Source organism: Ranitomeya variabilis, chromosome 4 (genome assembly GCF_051348905.1).
Source record: "Ranitomeya variabilis isolate aRanVar5 chromosome 4, aRanVar5.hap1, whole genome shotgun sequence".
NCBI lineage: Eukaryota > Metazoa > Chordata > Amphibia > Anura > Dendrobatidae > Ranitomeya > Ranitomeya variabilis.
Window position 1 is genome coordinate 75842967 of NC_135235.1, and position 24597 is coordinate 75867563.

The window sequence follows — 24597 nt, forward strand, 5'->3', positions numbered from 1 at the left end:
TCGAAAAATATGTTCGACAGCCGCAACAAACAGATAATCCCTGCATGTGTTGCAGCTGTCAAACAGCCATGAGACATGCAGCTGCGAGGAATCAAACATTTTTCGAGTATGCCGAAAACACTCAGTTACCACCCGAGAGTGCTGCGATAACGACTTATCCGAGCAAGTTTGCTTATCACTAAATATTAATCATTAAATTGGTAAAATTATGTATATCCTATACTAGCTGCATGGTATATTGTCAATTAGCATGCATGTGTGTGTATATGGCCTTAAAGAGGAAGCGTCAAAAAGTTAAAAAAAAGTCCCAATTTTGCTCTTATTGTATTCCCACTGCTCCAGGGTATGTTTTTTTTTAATCCGCCATGCGGTTCCAGGTATACAGGCCTTTGTATTAGTGTTACTTTTTATGGTCATTACCAAGAGGGCGTTTGCAATGTATCTGTCCACTTGAATGAGGCAAAAAGAGGTTAAAATCTAAATTTGTGGACTCCGTCAGATCTCCTTTCTGGCAGACACGATATTAGAAGATGGAAACTCCAGAAAGACCAGAGTAACATTTCATATTTTGGGGGCAATATACTGAATACCATTTGTTGGCCCCTGTCATAAAGTGATCAATGGAGCAAGCAATGCGAGATGAACCCACCCTTAAAGGAAATAACATCTGCTAATCCAATCTTCTCCACAACAAGATTTCTTTTAAGCTACCTGGCACTCAGGTTGGCATCTTCTTGTTGCCAGCTACAAGTTATTGAAAAAGGAAGCAATTTCCCTCCAGAAATCTCCACTTTCCCCACAGAATCCACAGACACTCCAGATATAAACACTCTTTATTATAGTCAATCAAATACTGCCATTCGGCATATCTTGCGCCCATGCACTGTTATATCGAGATACTGATATCCTTTCAGTAAGTATTTGTGAACAATGCATAACCACATACTATAATATACAGCAACGTTACAATGCACCCTGATTTTTTTTTTTTCAATTTTGTAAACTGATTATTTAGAAATATGTAATTTGGTTCAAGAAAAAAAAAAAAAGATCTACATGTGTCATCGTTGGTTTGAGGTTAAGATCTAGGAGTGCAGTGTGGCACGAGCAGAGTTGTGTGTCCGCTGTACACACGTGATTTCCGAGTTTACAAAATCTGTGCATCCCAAAATGTGTCCATTCTGACTGCATGACAGAAAGCGTGTGCGGAGAATACAGAGGTTCTGCTATCACAGATAATAGACGTCCTGCATCCTCGTTATAGAATCCCGTATATAACTTATATATATATATATAAACTGACACATATATAACTTATATATCACTTTCTGAAAAGTTTCTTTAAAAGTTCCTCCAGTCATTTGGTTTGGATTAAAACAAGTAGTATTGTTTCACGAGCTCGCTTTTAACTCTCCTGCATGATTTCTTTTTCCATGTGTTCCACCTAGGACCTCAGATTTTATATTTCACAGTGACTTGTCTTCCGATGTACTGAAGTTCTCCCCTTTCTATGGTAAACTCTGGCAAAGGCGCAGAAGCCCTTCCGATATTGCTTCCAAGATGGTCTTCCCCTGTGATTGTCCTCAGATTTAGTAAGTCACATCCCTAGCTGTCCATAAGTCCTTTAAACTCTGTGATTTGCGATTGTATATCTTCTGGGAGCTCGAGGGGAGGAAGATCTGGTAAAGGAATGTCTAGAGGAGGAAGATTAGGTATAGGAATGTCCTTCACCTTCCCAGTATTTGCTACAAAATTCTGCCATGTAGACGAGGGGTTTGGAGAACTTGGAGTTGGATGCTGTAGACTCCACAGTTCAGACTTCTCCACAAAATCGGTGTCCATGTCCAACTCCTTCTCTGGATTCTGCTGCAGTCTCGCCACCTCTGCCCGAAGCTTTCGATTCTCTTTTTTCAGTTTCTCATTTTCGGCCAGGAGGGTGTCCACCAGTAGGTTCAGCTCTTTTATCTTGGTGGCCTGCTCCTCCAGTTTAGTTTTGTCATCTTTAGGGACTCGATTTGCCTTGAAAGGTTCCAGTGGTTCCTTCCTCTTCTGCAGCAGATAGAGTAGTGAGTCTGGTTCTCGGTCAAGGACACTGTGGATTTCCTGTAAAGACTTCCCTGGGTTAGATCTGGTTTTCTGGCCTGCAGAAACGAGTGCATTTTGGCTGTCAGTATCATCTGCAGATGATCTGCATGACGTGTGGAGATGCGCTGAATACTCCTTTTCCGCGGCTATTGCTTTTTGTTGAGCACGGAGTTTGTCTTCTCGTTTGGCTCTTTTCAATCTTTCCTGAATTAAGAGCTGTTGCTTTATATGACTCTCCCGCTGCAGCTCCAATGACAGCTGAGCCTGGAGCGGAAAAAAAACACATGTAGACAAGGTTTAATCAATGTAGCAGTCAACAACAACAAGACCAATGCCCCAAACTCTCCTAGAAAATCAGTATATATCTGTAGACACAATAAGACGTGCCAGGATTTTTTTTCCTTACAACACAAAAGTAATTTTAACCTTTTTTATATATTATCCCTTTGGGCACAATTCTTTGTAGACTCAAAACAAGTCTTGCAACTAATGATTATTCGTACGTTTTAGACTATGAGCCCAAACAAGATTGTTTCCATTCACTAATAAACAGATGTTAAAGTGAACCGGACATGTCCCAACCACAAGCAGCTTTAATCCACCATGTCAGCAGGTAGATTTAAGGCTGACATTTTCCAGATAACATTTGGAAGCTGGGTGGGGACCACGTGATTCGGGTGACTAGTCCAAGAGGCCGATCCCTGGTGACTAGTCCAAGAGGCCGATCCCTGGTGACTAGTCCAAGAGGCCGATCCCTGGTGACTAGTCCAAGAGGCCGATCCCTGGTGACTAGTCCAAGAGGCCGATCCCTGGTGACTAGTTCCTGCTCTCCTTGATTGACAGGTCTCTTCCCATACACACATGTAAAAAGATCTGTCATTCAAGGGGAGCAAGATCGGGAGACGCCACTGGGGACAAGTCAACACGGACGCATGGTCCCCTGCTGGATTTTAAATATACATTATCTGTATACTGCAGCATTGTTTCATACTAGAGCACACTTGGATGAAATGACAGAGCTGGACTCCTGCAGCATGAATCACCCGTCAGGTTCTCTTTAATTACAAACTGTATTGCAAAGTGCATTCCATCATTGCATACTTTCATTATATGTAGTGATTAAAGGGTTATTCTCCCGTTGCTAGACAGCAGTGCACCGCTCCTCTACCTCCCGGCTGGTCTTGGCATCCTGACTAAAAGTTCAAACCAGCAGCACGGTTTTACCACTGACCCGAACTGTCAGCACGCCGATGCTGCAAGCAGAGGCAGATACGCCCCGGCAGCGTTGGAGGAGTGAAGCGTTACCAAAACTGGCAGTACCCAGAAATCCAGCCATCTGTAGAGCAGTGTTTGCAAGCTGTATAACAAAGGGTTTGTAAGCGCTCCACTCCTTGCCTAGCACATAACTTACCTATTTTATTAGCACTTTGCAATTTTTACCACTTAAGACGAGAGAACCTCTAAGCTTTACAAGAAAATGGATATTCCTCTTAGGTATAACAAAGGTGGAATTAGATTTTCTAAAATGTGGCAATTAAAGACATGGTTACTGCTGTGCCATCTTACCTGCTCAGACTGTGTCAACCGTTTGGCCTCCAAGAGGTAGGCTGTAATAAAGAACACAAATCTGTGAACATGGCCACGGTGTGCGGTAATGTAACGGCACTAAAAACCATCTGACATGAAGCACAGAACCTGGAATTACAGATGTCCCATTCATACTGACGTTCCTGTAGGATTAGGCACGGGCTCCAGCCGGCAGGATCCGCTCTCCTTCAGTCCATTGTCACTCGGTGTATAATATATCATATCTACACCTTCATTTTATCAAGGTTAATAAAATAAAAAATAAAAAAAAAGTGGTCTGGACAGTGGAGAATCCATTTAGGCCAATAATGAGCCCAAACCATTGATACTAAAGCCCCCCTCCACCTTAGAGGTCTGTCAACCACATCATTGCTCGGCCGGCAGTCCTCTCTCCTGACGATACCATACACAGGAACAATTGGGGAGAACAAAAAGGATTGGCAGGCTGAAATCGGATATGCTGGATACTTATCTTCACGACAATCCTCTGTCCGGGCCCCCATACACTTTAAGACTGCTGGACGAACCCGTCAGTATTGTCAGGTTTGTCCTACATTGATCTAATGTGTATGGGTCGCGTTCGCACTGCTGTACTAAAATTTGGGTAAATCACGTGCACATGGCGGCTCTGTATGCTCTTCTGTGAGTAGATTGCCAGCTGCCTGATTTTGACAAGCACTAGCCTGGTCCATACAACCCAGACAAGTGCATGTGTGACTATTCTCACACAGTATGTACGACACATTGCTCATATGGACCGGTTAGGTTTAGTGTGAGGGCCGGTGTTAGGATTGGGGGGTGGGGAGAAAACTGGCCAATTGCTGAGCCACCATCCCCTAAGGGCCCCCTGCATGACCCTGCCCTGCCGGAGGATTGGTAGGCCGGATAGTCTCAGGGTTGCCTGACTTTAAAAAACACGCCGAGGTCCTTACCCTGTGGGAGTCGGGAGGAACAGAGCAGAGACTGGCGAGGCCTAGATATTGGCCCATTATATTTAGTGTGCACTACACATATCATTCCTGCATGTATAGTGTATTATGTGCACAAATATATGTAGTATAATTTGTATAAAGCGCAGCTTGGCTGTATATATATTAAGAAACTACATGCTTATACTATTTGTATATAATGTCAATTGTGCATATAGTACAACGTATTATATTTCACGAATCCGTACATTCCTCTACCAAGAACCTACAAAAACCCTAGTCCATGCCCTCATCATCTCTCGCCTTGACTACTGTAACCTCCTGCTCTGTGGCCTCCCCTCTAACACTCTCGCACCCCTCCAATCTATTCTAAACTCTGCTGCCCAACAAATCCACCTGTCCCCCGGCCTCTCCCCTCTGTCAATCCCTTCACTGGCTCCCCGTTGCCCAGAGACTCCAGTACAAAACCCTAACCATGACATACAAAGCCATCCACAACCTGTCTCCTCCATACATCTGTGACCTCGTCTCCCGGTACTTACCTACACGCAACCTTCGATCCTTACAAGATCTCCTTCTCCACTCCCCTCGTATCTCCTCTTCCCACAATCGTATATAAGATTTCTCTCGCGTATCACCCCTACTCTGGAACTCTCTACCACAACACATCAGACTCTCACCTACCATCGAAACCTTCAAAAAGAGCCTGAAGACCCACCTCTTCCGACAAGCCTACAACCTGCAGTAACCACCGATCGACCAAATCACTGCATGACCAGCTCTATCCTCACCTACTGTATTCTCACCCATCCCTTGTAGATTGTGAGCCCTCGCGGGCAGGGTCCTCTCTCCTCCTGTACCAGTTATGACTTGTATTGTTTAACATTATTGTACTTGTTTTTATTATGTATACCCCTCCTCACATGTAAAGCGCCATGGAATAAATGGCGCTATAACAATAAATAATAAAGTATGAACTATGTATACACTATCTGTATAAAGTATGCAGTGTGTGCTTATTATAAACTGCGTGTATATACTGTGTCTGTATATAGTGTGTATGTGTGTGTTGTGTGTATACAGTATGTGTGTGTGTGTGTATATATATATATATATATATATATATATATATATATATAATCACCAAGACATGTAAGAGCGTTTATTTTAGCATGTGGCACTCATACTTGATACTGAGCAAATCGAGGTGTTTTGGAAAACTTTATTTCCATTTTTTCATTATTTGCCTCTCAGTAACCTGTCCATCCATCCTGCGATTTCCATAGTTCCAAGACTTTTTCTTCTTGGTGTTGCAAATCACAAAATCCTGCACTTACACTTACTGCTATCAATGAGGAAATAAATGGATGCCGGAGGAATGTTCTGTCACTCTGAATGTATTTGGGCAAATCATCAAGATCTACTGCTGGCAGCTCCCTTTGCAATTACCGACCAATGACGTCCCAGATGTGCTCGATAGAAGACAAGTCTGGAGACGCTGCAGGCCATGGTAGTAGACTTGAGGCCACTCACAGTACACCCGGCATGACAATATTGTGTTAGATCACTGTTAATGGCATCATATCACCTCACATAAATGGGTGATGTTCTGCCAATAACATGATATTCTACATTAGGACAGAATGATCGTATTAATGATTTTTCTGTCCCCACCATCATTCGTTGACCTGTTTGACCAGTCTAATAAATGTCCAACAATCAACTGTAATACAGTCAATCGGCGCTCATTTAATGACTCTCAATCCTTTTACGACAGAAAACTGGCATAAAGGCCTTGAAAAGTAATAACATTTTTGCACAATTGGGAGCTGTGCAAAAATGTTGTGACTTTTGGCATTTTCATGCCAGCATAAGCTCTGCTCAAACATGCGGCGCTGGACGGAACAGGATGTGTCCACACTCACTTGTGACATCCATCAAAAGTGCTAGAATTTGTGCACCAGAGCTAACCCAGTCCCTGAGGACCGCGCCACTCAGAGGAAGCACGAAATTCATTAAGCGCCATGAGCCTCAATGACTGCGGTGCCTTCTACACCAGTGGGTGTGCGCTTTGCCAGTTTTGATTAATCGTCTCCTATAGCTTTCTGTGTGATGGTGGTATACCCTAGCATTTGGGCCAGCACTTTTAACTTTGCCCAAGGACACACTGTCTAAAACAGGCCCTTGGGCGGCACTACTGCTGTGCAAGGGCAACGTAAAAGCCACCAGCTCACCACCAACCACCAGTCCTTCTATCCTACATCGGGGGGAGAACGGCGATGTGTGCTGTCCCTGGCAGTGAACACTGTAGCATTGTCCTCATGTTCCCAAAGTAAAATAAATATATCTGTCTGGATGTATGTGTGATAATAAATGTGGACTAATACCCGGACAATGGAGTGTGGTACGCACCAGCAGCTTTCCTGTGACATGCAATGGCCTCTTCATATTTTCCTGTAGCCAGAAACCGGTCTGCTTTTCGGCTTTGTTGATGTGCCTGTGAACATGAAGAAATGATTGACGATCAATAACTTGCTTCATGAAAGAGCAGATTTCCTAAAACTAAACGTTCTCTCCATGTGCAGACGATATTGTACTTCTACAGGTGAGGTCTCGCAATATAGAGGCTAGCCGCCCAGGTAATACATGTCTGGGAACCGCAGTCTGTAAGAGCTCATTCCCCCATAGCCTAAGGACCGCAATCAGGGGCGGCAATAAACGGTAAGGGGTGCTCATCTAAAACATGTCCTGTTGCCTTTTGCTATGTATACGCTTGTGGGATCAGGGTTTCTTTCCTACCACCATCACCATTCAGCAGCGCGGCCATACACAGCTGAAGACATCTGCACAAACATCTGGGTAATCATTACAGATCATTATGCCGTGGCGTTATAGTCAGGGCATCCTTCCAACAGACTTACGTGAGCAGATAAAAGTTCTGGATGACATGATACGAGGGCAATGTATTACATTTGTCTGGAGAATGCATAAATGATTAACCTTACCTAGCGTGACAGAAAGAAAACAAATGAGAAACTGCAGAGGAATGTCTTACACCTACACCGAGCGGGCGGAAAATGCATCCGCACCAACCCTCCGCCTGGAAAACACATGACACTTCCTGCAAATAAATAACCTATTATTTACAAGCATAGCAGCACATTTTCTCCTGCCGTCCAATATAATAGTTGTGAAAGAGTCCCTCACCCCAGCCCTAATCCCAAAAATCCATAAAACCATCCCTGTCCGAGCCTCGTAAATGAGAAGACAACAATCCCAGGACTGCATGTCCTAATATACTATATACTGGGCCAATATCGCAGAGCTGGCCGGTCAGGCCTGTCCCCACGGCTTACCGACAGTCACAAAAAAGGATTGGCATGTTGAATTCACACCTTCATTTTCCACAATATCGGGGAGAGGCCATGGCTGTGGCCAATGTTCATCGAATAAGTATGGCCACCTTTAGTTTTCCAGGTTTCTCCCAAGCATGGCACCCTCCTCCTCAACAGCAGTAGTGCCATGGTCCAACTCATCTACAAGATGATGTCTAGGAGATGAAATTGTTGAATAACGCGTCATCCGGCAGTTATGATTTTGGTTGGGTGGGGAGCGGAGTTGGTGTGAATCGATCTATAGGATCAGCAGCCACACCAGTAGTCTGTGGACGCCGGACAGGAGTCCTGAGCACCACCGCCTGACCACATCTGTGGCTCATCTTTTGATTTTTTGGCCTGGCGTGATGTCACATTTACAGTCACGCTGTAATGATGATGTTGCTCCAAGCCGGCTATTCAAAAGATGAGCCGTGGATATAGGAGGCGGAAATATGGATTCTGTACAGACGTCAAATATTACTGACCTGAGTGCTGGACTGTGTCCTGCGACTCTACTGGAGAGCGATCGCTTGGAGAGAGGCCCCCAGAGACAATAGATAAAAGCTGGCTGAACAGACGATTTTAATGTATGGGGCCTCTTGACTGTTCCCCGACAGATGATGTCAGGAGAGAAGGATCTGGTCTGCTGAATTACGGTCAGCGGAGAGAAAATCCACTGCCAGAAGCATCTGTCGGTGGCCTCTCAGAGAGCATTCCTGTGTATGGAGGAGTCCGGGGAGGTGGAAATCTAATGTTCACAACTTATCACAGATTTAGGCTAAGTTCAAACAAGCTGAAGTCACATCTGCTCGCCCACATAGCAGACGGGCGAGGAGCTGCCTACGATTTACATGTACTAGCTTGGTTTGTAAATCGGGTCAGACTAGTATATGCTGCGATTTCTGAGGTCAATGCACGAACACATGGGCTAACACTCGTCTGTGCGCGGTACGTTGCTCACACATACACCACATAGAGCGAAAACACGCTCATGGGAACTTGGCTTTAATCCAAACGTTCACCTGTTAGGGGATGTGTAAGCAGGTAAAAATGCTGCGTAAAATAACCACGTTTTACATGCATTTTTACTTTTTTTTTTCCTGCTTATTCCTTAGAAAGGGTGAAAAATGCTGCAAAACAGCTGAGAAAATGGAAGTGCTGCAGAGTTAAAAAAAAACTCCCAGCAGCTCCGAAAAACCTCAATGAACAAACAAACAAGTGGGTGCATGAGATTTTTAAAACCTTGTTCCCTTTGGAAGTACTGTAAGGCTATGTGCACACGTAAGAAAAGAGGTGCAGAATTTTCTGCACAAAATCCGCATCTCCTGGCAGAATCCGCAGCTGCGGATTTGCTGCGGTTTTTATGCGGATTTAGTGCGGTTTTTGTGCGGAATTGATGCGGATTTTCTGCAGTTTTTCCCAATGCGGATTTCCATTATGGAGGGGTGCAGAAACGCTGCAGATCCGCACAAAAGAAGTGACATGCACTTATTTGAAATCCGCAGCTATTCCGCACTGATTTTTCTGCACCATGTGCACAGCTTTTTTTTCCTCATAGACTAACATTATACTGTACATCACAGTGCGGATCTGCAGCATTTCTGCGCGGAAAAAAAACGCTGCGGATCCGCACTAAATCCGCATCGTGTGCACACAGCCTAACCGCAGTGTTTTTGCCGCAAAAAGAAACAAAGTAAAACACTGCAAAAACACCATGTGTGAACATACCCATATTGTCTTCTTCTGTAACTATTGCAAAAATGTGATCTCTGTCCTCCAAACTTAAAGGGAATCAGTCACTAGAAAAAACACTATTAACGTACAGAAATGGGGCCAGTCTGCAGGTTAATAGTGTTACTCATCTGCCCCGCGCCTGCACTTAGCCGAACGCTGCGGGGAGAAAATGAACTTTATTCCCTCCGGCAATGTTTGGATTTCAGTCACTGCTCTGTGTATGGTGAGCGGTGACTGTAAGCGGGCCCTGGCTCTGACTGACACTGGCTCTGCATTGGGGCCGGTTACAGTCACCGCTCACAATACACACAGCAGTGACTGAACCCGCGCCGGTGTCGCCCTCATGAAACCCAAGCGCTGCCAGGGAGAATAAAGGTCAGTTTCTCCCAAAGTGCCAGTGCCGGGCAGGCTAGTAACGCTATTAACCTGCAGATTAGCCCCATATCATATTTTTTTTCTGGTGACAGAATCCCTTTAAGGCTCGTTACGATGGTAATGACGCTCCTCCCGGTCTTTGGTTACAGACACAAAGGGACCTGCAGAACAAGAGCCATTCATCACCGAGCTCTATTGTTCACAGCCTTGCAATTAAATGTATCCGCATGATGGAGTTTGTTCAATATGTTCTTAATTCAACAAAGTTTTATGCTTTTCCTGCTATCGGAGGAGAAGCGGCTCATTGTCTGCGAAAATCAGCTTATCGCGACAATGTGTTTGTCCAATTTAAAAGCAGAGTTTCCGCACTAATCTTCTTTACACTTTTATTTTTCAGCATTTTAAGGATCTGTTCACATTTCATTTTTTTTTTTTTAATTACACATATTCAACCAGTAGCAAGACGCTAGGCGAGCACGCGATTTCTTACTGCCTAGGAAAGTGGAGTCTGCTAATCAGCCATATTTACTATACAAACAGGACAAAAAAGTCACCAAGCGAATCACTTTGTATGTCGGGTGGTCTAAACTTCACTATAGAATGTAAAGTCCAAAGTAAAATCCCCTAAGAATTTTTACCTGGCGTTTTACAGACATTTTTTGATCTTCAATAACCAATGACTAGACCAATAATGTTTTTTTTTTTTTAGGTGGAAAAGTAAACAATAATGCTCGGGAGTCTTCTGGGGGTCTTTTTAGCCCCCAAAACATAGGGTGTACCTATCCTAACCTATCAGATCAGTGGTGGCACCGGCGGCCAATTCCTCATAGACAATAGATTGGCAGTGGAGCCTGTTTAGTGTAAAGATGGCCACACATTAGATGAACCCGGACAACCCTGCCGACCCAGGTAAGACTGGATGACCATCTATTATGTATGGAGGTGTTTCGCCCCCTATGGCAGATCTTGGGAGAAGTAGGATCAGGCATGTTGGATTTGAACATGCCCAATCGGTAGAGGTGTCTGACAGCGGCATATAGCCTTATTCTCACTGAATGCACGACTGCTCAGCTGATCCGAGCATGCGTGTGTATGGCGGCGTCAGATGACCGCTATTCATGGTGTAAGGCCAGATCTAGGCTTAAAAAGACTGAATAATCTCACCCCGATCTAAACAGTATATACAGTATACTCCGTATCATCTGAAGAACACTCCACTCTTCTGTCTGACTAGGATAGTCATGCTGGGAGCTGTAGTCCTTTCAAGATGGTGAAAATTTTCAGCAGCCAAAACCGGAGATGCTACAACAGCTGCCAGTGAGCCGGTAGGCCAAATCCCCATACACTCATTCATGCAAGAAATCCGGGGGCGCGTCACGTCTCATTAATTCTAGAATTCAATCCTGATGATGTAATTATTCAGCCCAGAATAGTGCGGAGCCATTCTGCAGCACGTGATAACCAGCACCGACGTCACCATGTCCGGTACACAGCTGCTAATAACCCGGCATATTCCAGCCGCTATCTATAATGCTCGGGGCAATAGGGCAAATAAGAGATGAAGGTCTGAATAAGAAAATGGGCATAATAGCAAAGCTAGGTCAGGGGTCTTCCAAGATTATTATAACTCAGGCATTACATTATATACCCCCCCGACGCCGGAGATTGGTCACATAAAGGCTCATTCAGACGTCCGAGGATCTCGGTCCAATTACGGACCACATTGCACGGACTTAGGCTACACGGACACTCGTGTCTCTTCTGTGAGAAACATGAAAAAAATAAAAAATAAATCAGGATTGGGCATTCAATGTAAGAAAATGAAATCAAAGGGCGCTTTCACACTGTGTCCTGTGTCCCCCGTCGGGGCACAAGTCCAAAATCCACCACTAAACAGGCTCCGGACGCATGCGGCGACGGGCCATAGACTGTAAAGGTAATGGCAGAGAAAGCGCGCGCTCTACTGTGTACTTTTATCAGGCGTGTACGCCTACAGGAGGTGGACACCCAGATACAGGCTACTACACCGGAGTGTCCGCCTCCTGTCGGTGTAGCTCCCGAAAATTATGGACGTCAGTGCGCATACTCGCTGTGTCGACACCTTTACAGTCTATGGCCCCGTTGCTGCATGCGTCCGGACCACATTTTTTGCTAAATTTTTGGATGTATACCCCAACAGGGAACACAGAACGCAATGTGAAAGCACCCTAAGGAGTAGTATTTCTCTTTGTGGAGAGTGACAAGCCAGGCCTGGCATGTCAGAGTGAGGAGACGCATTACCTCTTAGATCCCAGTCTTAAGACTCTTCCCTAGCCAAATCAGATCTCATACTCTGCACTGACGAGGGTCAATACCCCGAAACACGTGTCTGCAAAATGAGATTCTGGTTTAGCTTTTATTCAAAGTCATATTGTAACTCTTGTTAGAGTCTATACTGACTTTTAGGATCACTACTTCCAATAGTTGGTGCTAAACTTCAAGTCGTCTTCCTCTCTGAAGAGGCAATTTGCTTAAAGGGAACCGGTCACCCCCAAAATCGAAGGTGAGCTAAGCCCACCAGCATCAGGGGCTTATCTACAGCATTCTGTAATGCTGTAGATAAGCCCCCCCGATGTATCCTGAAAGATGAGAAAGAGGTTAGATTATGCTCACCCAGGGGCGGTCTTGTCCGGCGCCTCCCATCTTCATCAGATGACATCCCCTTCTTGTCTTCAGGCTGCGGCTCCGGCGCAGGCGTACTTTGTCCTGTTGAGGGCAGAGCAAAGTACTGTAGTGCGCAGGCGCTGGGCCTCTCTGACCTTTCCCGGGGCCTGCGCACTGCAGTACTTTGCTCTGCCCTCAACAGGGCAGACTAAGTACGCCTGCGCCGGAGTGTGAAGACAACAAGAGGACGTCATCGTAAGAAGATGGGAGGCCCCGGACCGGACCGCAACACCCATCGGACCGGGACCGCCCCTGGGTGAGTATAATCTAACCTCTTTTTCTCATCTTTTAGGATACATCGGGGGCTTATCTACAGCATTCCAGAATGCAGTAGATAAGCCCCTGATGCCGGTGGGCTTAGCTCACCTTCGATTTTGGGGGTGAAAGGTTCCCTTTAACAAAATTCACACACAGACACAGTAAACAACAGAAAATGGACGTGTGAATAGTTTTATTAAATTATATGAGTCCAAATTAAGCACATGGACAAGTGATACTAAATGTCTGAATATGCCCAATGTATTTCTCCAGACACACCGAGAGCATCAATGTATGGCTATGCGTTTTAAATAGGAGAGTATGCACCCCCCCCCCCACATACCGAAGCCTCCTTTAACCTCAAAATCAGACTCCTCCGCCCACACACCCACCTCTGACAGCCACTGCCTCAAAACACTCGCTGCCTCCACCCTGTCCACATGTGCCTCCCTCTGCTTCCCCCACACGCATCTCCACTGCCCCCACACCAGACTCCTTCGACACTCTTCCACCCCCCACACACCTGCCTCTTCAGTCCACCCCCCACACATCAGAGCCCTCTCCACACATACACCGCCACCTTTGTTCACCCCCACACACAGGCATCTCCTCCGCTTCCCCTCCTACACCGCCCACACACACCAGCCCCCTCCGCACCAGACTCCCCCTGTCCTCCCTCCCCTAAAGATGCAGCCGCAGAGGTTCAGGTGACCCGCTCACATCCGCACTCTCACGGCTCATTAGACATCTGATTTTCACATACAAGTACTAGCTGTGGTTTTCAGATAGTGGTAAAAGAGTGACATAGAATAAATACATCCATGATAGGACTCTACAGAAGACGGAGCATGTGTGCGGCCAGTGTCAGCACCTGGAGCATTGCCCACTGCACGAATGGGCACACTAGGTGAAGTGGGAGGAATGTTAGGGAGGAGAACCTGGGTGTGCAGAAAATGATCCCTCCTGAGACTGTATGGGAGTCTCAGAATGGTGCTTTGTAGGTGGGGTGGTCATCACTGAGGGCAGGAGTGAGGGAGCTGCAGGACTGATCTAGCAGAAATGTAGGCTAAACGCACAGAGAGAAAGCTGGCGGGATGTAACAGAGCACAATGATGGCTGAAGAGGGCCCTGGAAAGGAAATGTAACAGGAGCGTTGGGGGCTCATTACAGACACCAAGATTGTTTTTTTTTTTTTGGCTAGTGCTCAGAAAATTCCTTACAGGGGATGTTTCAAGATGAATCTTCAGAAACGCAGCACTCCTCTGACACCTAGCTTCCTGAAGATTGACAAGTCACACCAGTGTTGGCCCAAACTATGTGCGCTCCCAGGCGGCTGGCAGAGACAACGTTCCCTCTGCAGCACAGGAGAAGTACAGGGGACTGAAGACGGGACATAACCAGCTTCAAAGCCAACGCAGAGACATTTTAATAGCTGGTACATTGCAAAGTTGCTAGTTTTTACAAGCTGTACTCAGTTTTACCCACATAAGAACTTGGTACAACCTCTGCAGGTTTTTGCTATGTTATCTGAAGACAGCGGGAGATGGAGGCTGAAACACAGAATTCAGGGATGTGTCACTTGTCAAAGTGCAGTTTACTAGCTGTGAAGGATTTATCACTAAGGGATTAACATTACTGGACGAGTCCTGCAACTAAGCGCCTCACTGTTTATGGAGTTAGTACATGGAGAGCCTGGTGGGGGCGGGGTTTGCTGTGGTGGGGGCGGGGCTAGCTTGCTCAGCTCTGCTTCATTCTAAATCTAACAGCTCTGATTGTGCCAGACCTGCTGCACCCAGTAATCTAAGTGACATCGTTGGATTCAGCGTCTCTTTTCCTACATTACGCTGATCTCAGATGAGGCAGAGAAGAACTGCTGACAGATTCCATTTAAGCCATATACTAGGTATTTCTTTTACTTTTTGTGCCCCACGGACCACATTGTAGCAAAAGCAGAGCTGTCACCTGTGAGGAAATCTGGTCAAGCAGAGGCTTGTCCACTAGGCGATGCTCACATGGAGGCTTTTTTATTGGACATATCCAGGCTGAAAAATCAACATCTAACATCAAGTTTGGTTTTGGCACAGTTTTCAAAAATAATCTACTTTTTGTTTTGTTTTAACACAGTTTTGATGTGCTTTTTTATTTGTATTTAATTAGAATGTGGGGTGTCAAAATGCATGAAAAAAATCACACTTAATGACATGACAAAATTGAGTTGTCGCTTTTCGGGCGCAGACGGACAAATAAGTCGGACCGCAATGCTCTGACTGGCCGGCGGTGCTCCCGACCTGAGCGTGATGGATTTATATATTTCTAGGCAGCTGTCACGCTCGGGTCGGGAGATCGGCTGCAGTCTGAGCACTGTGGTCTGATTTCGTCTGACTGCCCTCTTACAAGAAGAAAACGAAGAAAATAGACACGGTGCGCTTCTACGACTCACTAAAAATACACTGGAAGGAAATGCCCTGAGCAGGAGGCTTATTGCCAGCGGGTCTGAAGCCGGCTTTTTATGTGGATTTTGGCACATAATCTTTGGTAATAAACCCAAAAGAGTGGACGATCCACTGCTACTACTGCTCCGCTTCCTCTGAAGGTCACACGACCAGAATTATTATAATCACTGACCACAGAGCGCCCCTAGTGGTCATCACAACAAATAACTTCTCAAAATCCCGTCTGGTGAATGCGGGAACCCAGGTGATGTGCGCTATATGGCGGGGGGGGCGGATGACAGGACGGATCTAAAGGATAAGAGGAACCATTCTGATAGACAGGTACTGACAAGGGCACCAGAAGCCCCCTGTCAGTTGTGCTCACCCCAAAGGGTCATGTTAAAGAGAACCTGTCACCCCCAAAATGGAAGGTGAGCTAAGCCCACAGGCATCAGGGGCTTATCTACACCATTCTGTAATGCTGTAGATAAGCCCCCAATGTATCCTGAAAGATGAGAAAGAGAGGTTAGATTATACTCCCCCAGGGGCGGTCCTGTGCGATGGGCATCGCGGTCCAGGGCCTCCCATCTTCTTACGATGACGTCCTCTTCTTGTCTTCACGCTGCGGCTCCGGCGCAGGCGTACTTAGTCTGCCCTGTTGAGGTCAAAGTACTGCAGTGCGCAGGCGCTGGGAAAGATCCCCCTATAGTCACAGAGAGAGTGGATGGGAGCCCTGCGGCCGGCTGTGCTGCCATGTTCCCAGAAGGGGGCGTACGATCACATACACATCACTACATGTACAGATGCTGCAGACATCCTGGTGCCAGCACCGGGGGCCGCGGACACTGTGCTCCCTCTCACGACGGCCGTCCCCCCGCTAGGAGCGCAGATATAGACAATGTTCTGGATTACAGCAGAGCCAGGTCCATTCTCATTATGGAGCAGGGGCCCCCACGTGCAGCGCTCACAGCCGCCAGGGGCCCCATAACAAGCACAGGGCTCCCAGAGAGCAGCGGCAGCCTCTCCTGATTGGTGGGGTTGGTCTGATGACATCTCCTCGGGGGTTTCTCCTGCCCCATCATTAACCCTCAACGCCCTGTGCACTTCCCTGGTGCCCGGGCTGTGCGGCTGCCCATAGAGGACTCACTACTGGGGACACCATTCTGTGCCAGCTATTAACATCGCTCAACTTAAAGGGGTTCTCCAATCACAAAATATGCACGACTGATCCTTTAATAAGGTGAAATGGTTCGTTAAAGGGGTCCTTATGTGTACACGTCCTGCTGGTGGCGGTGGGGGAGGGGAAGGACCGCTGGGATCTGCATTTTCCCTTGGAGGAAGCACAGCAATGAGGATTAGACCTGGAGATCCTTTTGTCCAGACGTCTGATAATCCGGCACATATAATCCCACCCCAGATTACTGGTGACCGTGCTCGACCCTGCGCCCTTCCTCCTCTGCAGAGGGGCCCTACAGGCTGGGGCCCCACATGTGGCTACAGGAGGACGGGCCCCCATGTCCTGGGCTCCTACAAGGTGGTGCCTAACCCGCCGTGCCAGGGAGGTGACAAGCAGGGAGGACATGATGGACGTGCTGCAGTGCAGGGAGGACACTCACCAGGTTCAGTGGACTTTCCATCACTTCCATAGAGGCCGGCAGGACGTGTGTGCGCGGGGGAGAGCTAGGCCCTAGTAGGCCGGAGGCGGCGGCCGGGGTGCAGTCATCAGGCCGCGCTGAGTCCTGTGCTCCGGGAGGAAATCCCGGCTCCGATCACAACAGGCAGCTCCTGCTGCAGAAACAACTTCCTCCTCTAGCCCCGCCCCTCACGTCACTCTCCTCGCAGCCAGGACGTAGCGGAGGCGGCGCTGGTTACCTGGGAGACGGCTTAGAGCGTTATCTTGCCGATCACTTATCAACCAGCAGAGGGCGCAATATTCATATTTAGCTGCGGCGGTGCCGGCTTGATAATGACATACTGACCAGCAGATGGCGCGCCGCAATAGTCATATTCCGCAGTGGCGGTGCCGGCTTGGTATTTACGTACTGACCAGCAGAGGGCGCGCCGCAATATTCATATTCACATTCAGCTGCGACGGTGCCGGCTTGGTAATGACTGACCAGCAGAGGGCGCGCCAGCATTATACAGAACGCTGACCCTAGGGGCCGCTCACTCTGGCGATGAATTCGGAGCAATCCAATTCAATAAAAAATCGGATTGTATTCGGACCAACGTTAGTCAATGATTCAGTGCTCATCTGCGATTTTTTTTTATCAGGTCTGATCAGACTGACAAAAAAAATTGCCGCATTCTGTGACTGGATGCGAATTTCGGATTGCAATCTCCAAAACAAGTCAAGAGAAAAAAATTGCTCGCCACTTGGACCAAGCGAATGCAATCTGATTTTTACGCTCCCAATCTCCTAGAAAACCCGACATTTCTTCAGCCAAGTACAATAAAATCACAGCGTAACAGGTTAGAATTAGTGATGAGCGAATATACTCGTTGCTCAGGTCAGGGCAGTTTCTAACCCAAAAATGACACAGGGCGAGAGTAGGAAATTTCTCCCCCCCCCCCCCCCCCCCCGGCACCGAAAATAATAAACATTATTTTTGTGGGCTTGAGTAATAAATAGAGAGCAGGCTTGTATCTTCCCTTTTTTTAATAAATTATAATTTGCCTTTAACTTATATAGAACTTGGGGAAAAGGGACAAGTATGCTAATTATTAACGGTGAGAACAAAGTTGTAGGTAAATAATATCTATTAATTATTTTGGAAACAGATCCTAAAAATTGTAGGTTGCAGATTTATGAGAAACTGACTCTTCTAGATTTAGCCGCTGCAAAAGCATTAATAGCTTCCGAATAATTCAGCTTTTCTGCCAGTTCATTTTCTAATTCCAGGTCACATTTACTAATCTCTTCTAAAAGGAGATTGGCGAGACTTTCCCCAGATGTATCAGTAGCAGGACGATAGCCAATAAAATGTTCCTTTATTGCTACGTGATCATCATCTATATCAACAAATCTTAAGGTGTATGACAACTGTTCAGTGTGACCTGCATCTTGTGTGCAGTCCAACATTATTGAAAAATACTTAGATCTTTTGGCTTTTTCTAGAATACATTTCTTCACCTGAGAGGCCATCAAGCAGATAATTTCATTTTGAATTAAATTTCCACAGTAATGTGTATGGATTTCCTGGGAAGTAATTCGTTTTAAATGATCTCTCATTACTGGTTCAAATTTTCCAAGAAGCTCTATAAGCCCAAGGAAATGTCCATTATTTGGTGTAAACAATGTATTTGACGATCCTCGAAAAGCTAAATTATTGGTTGCCAGGTATACAGTTACTGCCATAACTCTTTCCAACACTTCTCGCCTGGGTGAGGATGCCACCAGACTGCCAAAGATGAGGTAAGTCAGCTGGGCCCCCTCCCGGGTTTCATGCTGTGGGGCATGCCAAATCAGCATGCCCCAAGGGTGGTTGGGGGGGGGGCAGGTGTGGGGGTCCCCATCCAAAAAAAAAGGCTAGCCCAACCCATCCCATCCCTCAGACCCCCTCACCTGTTCAGTGTGTCAGTGCCCTCTGCCCTCTGAGTCTGAGCGCGCTCAGACTGCTAAATGGGGCTGCTGGGAAGGGAAGGACTAATCCATAGGCAGGGGGTGGGCATTTTTGCTATACTGCTACCACTGTCAGACTAGACTGCAGCCTGTCCTGTCCAGCATTGAAATTGGCAACAGCCAGGCAGCCTAGTCTGACAGTGATAGTGTGTGTGCTTAGCTCTTTGATCACTGTCTCAGGGAGCGCCCGTGCTCAGCCGAGAGCGCGGCGCCCCTGCTATCAGTGTGGGAGTGGCCGAGCTGCCTCATCCTGGCTGTTCATTCTCGCTGTTCATCCAGCGCGGAGCGGAGGTGAGTCATACCTCCCAACTTTTGAAGATGGGAAAGAGGGACAAAGTTTGCGGCGCGCTTTGCGCGCCGCGGCAAATTTTAGGCCACGCCTCTGACCACACCCATTCATAATTAGTCACACCCATATCCACATCCCAACCACACCCATTTAGCACTGCCGATCACACTGTTTCATATACAATAATTATAAACAAAAAAATATGGCCACACAGTGCCCCATACTGTATAATGGCCACACATGATGCTCCATACTGTATAATGAACACACATGACGCTCCATACTGTATAATGGCCACACATGATGCTCCATACTGTATAATGAACACACATGATGCTCCATACTGTATGACCGCACATGATGCTCCATACTGTATAATGACCGCACATGATGCTCCATACTGTATAATGACCCCACATGATGCTCCATACTGTATAATGGCCGCACATGATGCTCCATACTGTATAATGAACACACATGATGCTCCATACTGTATGACCGCAAATGATGCTCCATACTGTATAATGACCGCACATGATGCTCCAGACTGTATAATGACCGCACATGATGCTCCATACTGTATAATGACCCCACATGATGCTCCATACTGTATAATGACCGCACATGATGCTCCATACTGTATAATGACCGCACATGATGCTCCATACTGTATGACCGCAAATGATGCTCCATACTGTATAATGACCGCACATGATGCTCCAGACTGTATAATGACCGCACATGATGCTCCAGACTGTATAATGACCGCACATGATGCTCCAGACTGTATAATGACCGCACATGATGCTCCAGACTGTATAATGACCGCACATGATGCTCCAGACTGTATAATGACCGCACATGATGCTCCAGACTGTATAATGACCGCACATGATGCTCCATACTGTATAATGGCCGCACATGATGCTCCATACTGTATAATGGCCACACATGATGCTCCATACTGTATAATGGCCGCACATGATGCTCCATACTGTATAATGGCCACACATGATGCTCCATACTGTATAATGACCGCACATGATGCTCCATACTGTATAATGACCGCACATGATGCTCCATACTGTACAATGACCGCACATGATGCTCCATATTGTATAATGACCGCACATGATGCTCCATACTGTATAATGACCGCACATGATGCTCCATACTGTATAATGGCCACACATAATGCTCCATACTGTATAATGACCGCACATGATGCTCCATACTGTATGATGACCGCACATGATGCTCCATATTGTATAATGACCACACATGATGCTCCATACTGTATAATGACATACAGGCACGCAGCTCACACACAGGCACGCAGCTCACACGCACGCAGCTCACAAACACATGCAGCTTTGACACAAATGCATCACACACGCAGCCATCACACACACACGCAGCCATCACACACACACACACGCAGCCATCACACACACACACACGCAGCCATCACACACACACACGCAGCCATCACACACACACACACACGCAGCCATCACACACACATGCAGCCATCACACACACACGCAGACATCACACACGCAGCCATCACACACACACACACACGCAGCCATCACACACACACGCAGCCATCACACACACGCAGCCATCACACACACACAGCCATCACACACACACAGCCATCACACACACACAGCCATCACACACACACAGCCATCACACACACACAGCCATCACACACACGCAGCCATCACACACACACAGCCATCACACACACACGCAGCCATCACACACACGCAGCCATCACACACACGCAGCCATCACACACACGCAGCCATCACACACACGCAGCCATCACACACACACACGCAGCCATCACACACACACGCAGCCATCACACACACAGCCATCACACACACACACGCAGCCATCACACACACACACACACACGCGCAGCCATCACACATGCAGCCATCACACACACACGCAGCCATCACACACACACACGCAGCCATCACACACACACACGCAGCCATCACACACACACGCAGCCATCACACACACACACGCAGCCATCACACACACACACACGCAGCCATCACACACACACACACGCAGCCATCACACACACACAGCCATCACACACACACACGCAGCCATCACACACACGCAGCCATCACACACACACACACGCAGCCATCACACACACACAGCCATCACACACACACACCCAGCCATCACACACACACACACGCAGCCATCACACACATCACACACACACAATCTCCTCTGTGATGCAGGGGCGGCTGATGTCCATGTGCAGCTCTCTGCTGAAGTCTTCAGTCTCCTGCTCACAGCTCTGCACTATCCCGGCACCTCCCCCGTCTCTCCTTCTCTGCCGGGATAGCAGCTAAGAGCAGAAGCCGGAGCTCCGTGCACACACAGCCAGAGGTAGTGAATCGCTGACCTTTCTTCTTGATTGCTGCAGGCTCTCTCCTTCAGCGTGGCAGCGCCGCACAGGGGGCGGGAGGGGGGGGGGGTGTTGCGCGGGCGGTCAGGAGGCAGCTTTTATATAAAAAAAAAAAAAAACAGGCTCTCTCTACGTCCCGGAAGTGGGCGGGGCTTCACCGGCGGCCGCAAATTCGGGATTTTAAATGCCCGAAGCGGGACAGCGGGACCCCGGTGCCAAAGCGGGACTGTCCCGCTGAAATCGGGACGGTTGGGAGGTATGGGTGAGTGGCGGCGCCGAGGTGGCCGCAACCATTATGTGCGGTGCGGGGGGGGGGGGCGCGGCGACGCGAGGCGATGATCTGACCGCTCAGCTGTCAGATTTGCAGCTGAGTTCGGGCAGGGCGCGCCCGCGCTCAGCACTGAGCGCGGCATCCGCGCCCCTGACAGCCCTTAAACAGCAGCAGCAGCGGGCAGGGGACCACCGGGGCCCGAGGCCTCTCCTGCGCCCCCCGGCCCCACGGCGCCCCGTGTGGCCGCCCTGCCCGCCCTGTTGAAGAAACGGCCCTGGCTCAGGTTTTCTCGAGCACGCTCGGGGGTCCTCCAAGTATTTTTTAGTGTTCGGAGATTTAGTTTTCATTGCCGCAGCTGAATGATTTACAGCTATTAGCCAGGCTGAGTACATGTGGGGGTTGCCTGGTTGCTAGGGAATCCCCACATGTACTTATGCTGGCTAATAGCTTAAATCATGCAGCTGCGGCAATGAAAACTTAATCTCCGAGCACTAAAAAATACTCGGAGACCCCCCGATCATGCTCGGGAAAACCTGAGCAACGAGTATATTCGCTCATCACTAATTAGAAGAGATAGAATATCTGAGTGACATACATATATCGTATTTTGCGGTTTATAAGACGCATCGGATTATAAGACGCACCCTAAGTTTTGAGGAGAAAAATAGGAAAAAACTTTTTAAAATTAAATGGTGGTGCTTCTTACAATCCTTGCATCTTATTGCTTACCGGGGGTGGTGGCTGTGGTGAAGCGGGGTCTCACGGTTGCTACTGGCGGAGGCAGGAGTGGGGCGATGCTCCGGACCCCAAACTGAGAGAAAGGGGTGTTCAGATGTGCGACACTGCGAGTGTTCGGTGGTGTGGGGGCTCCGCCGACATGTGAAAGCCCGGAGTCCCCGTACTTCCATGGTTTCTTTGCGGTGGACTCCGGGAAAATGCCGGGGGAGGCGCATGCGCAGATGGAGACCTTGGTGCTGAGATTTCATCTCCCGAGATCTTGGTGCCGAGATCTCCATCTGTGCACGCGCCGCCCCCGGCAGCCAATTTCCCGGAGTCCACCACAATGTAAACCATGGAAGTGCGGGGGTCCCGGGCTTTCACAAAATGTCGACAGGGCCCCCGCACCTGCAAACACCTGCAGTGTTGCACATCCAAACACCTCTTCATCCCAGCCTGTAGCCTGCAGCTATACGCCACTCTTGCCTCCTCGAGCAGCAACCCTGGGACCCTGCTCCACTGCAGCCAGTAAGGTATATTCGAATTATAAGACACCCCCCATTTTCCCCCCAAATTTTTGGGGAAAAGTGCATCTTATAATCTGAAAAATACGAAAATTAGTGCAGTGTGTGTGTGTATTGTACTGTACATATATTTAATAAATCAATACGTTTCAGAAAAACATTGCATGGGGTCCCCCCAAATTTTGTTAACCAACACAGGGAAAGCCAACAGCTGGAGGCAGATGTTCAAAGCCTGTAATATCAGCTCATAGCTGTCTACTTAGCCTTTACTGGTTATTAAAATGGGGGACTCCCCAAAAAATGATTTGAGGCCCCACTATAATGAATGACCAGCAAAGGTTAGGCAGACAGTTGCAGGCTGATACTAATAGGCTAGGAGAGGACCATGGATATTGGCCGCCTCCCAGACTAAAAATATCAGCTCTCAGGCGCATCCATAAAATTAGCCAATTCTGGAACTTAGCCTCTCTCTTCCTACTTGCCCTGTAGCAGTGGCAAATGGGGTAATAGGGTTGGGGTTGATGTCAGCTTTCTATTGTCAGATGACATCAAGATCAGAGGTCAGTATTGGAGAGGCATCTGTAAGACGCCCCCATTACTAACCTATAGCAAAGGTTTGAAAGAAACACACAGCTCCTTTATTTGAAATAAATAGACTCTCTTTTTCCCATTTATTACTTAAAAAATGAACTGAGCGTGGGAACAGCTGGCAGGGATAGGCGGTAACCTCTATTACGATACTGCTCGTCACTGAAGCTGCGCCCTAAGCTCAGCTCCGTTTGTCCTGGATGTCAGGGTGAATGATCGCATCATGCAACTGTTCATCAAGACATCCAGATGTAGCAGAGATGAATTACAGCATGGAATAAATGGATAATCTTCTCGTCAGCCAGTTGAGAAATATGGTTGTTTATTATTTTCCATTTTTCAGTAATAAATGGGAAAAAGAGGGTCGTGAGTATTTATTTTCAGTATTTATTTCAAAAAAGGATTCTATTCTTGCTGTGTGTTTATTTCAAAACTTTCTATAGGGTTAGTAATGGGGACGTCTTATAGACGCCTCTCCAATACTAACCCGCTGGGCTTGATGTCAGCTGACAATACAAAGCTGACATCAACCCTATTACCCCACTTGCCACTGCACCAGAGCAAGAGGGAAGAGCGGAGGCTGAGTGCCAGAATGGGCACATCTTATGGATGCGCCTGAGAGTTTGTATTTTTAGTCTGGGAGGGGGCCAATATCCA

General features: G+C 47.5%; 1 protein-coding gene across 1 annotated transcript; it reads right to left on the reverse strand.

Annotated features, from left to right (window-relative positions):
- Positions 1–815: 815 nt before the first annotated feature.
- Positions 816–17491, reverse strand: NRBF2 (nuclear receptor binding factor 2). The gene is made up of 4 exons (XM_077258770.1): positions 17097–17491; positions 7014–7098; positions 3652–3692; positions 816–2349 (listed from the first exon to the last, which is right to left on the reverse strand). The coding sequence occupies exons 1-4, from the start codon at positions 17124–17126 to the stop codon at positions 1606–1608; spliced, it is 900 nt and encodes a 299-aa protein (XP_077114885.1). The 5' UTR covers positions 17127–17491; the 3' UTR covers positions 816–1605.
- Positions 17492–24597: the final 7106 nt, after the last annotated feature.

Coding starts and splice junctions, on each gene's coding strand:
- NRBF2 (XM_077258770.1), bottom strand. CDS start 17,126: ATGGAAGTGATGGAAAGTCCACTGAACCTG. Junction 3,693..7,013: donor ATGTCACAGGAAAGCTGCTG/GTGCGTACCACA, acceptor TCTTTATTACAG/CCTACCTCTTGGAGGCCAAA. Junction 2,350..3,651: donor GGTTGACACAGTCTGAGCAG/GTAAGATGGCAC, acceptor TTTCCGCTCCAG/GCTCAGCTGTCATTGGAGCT.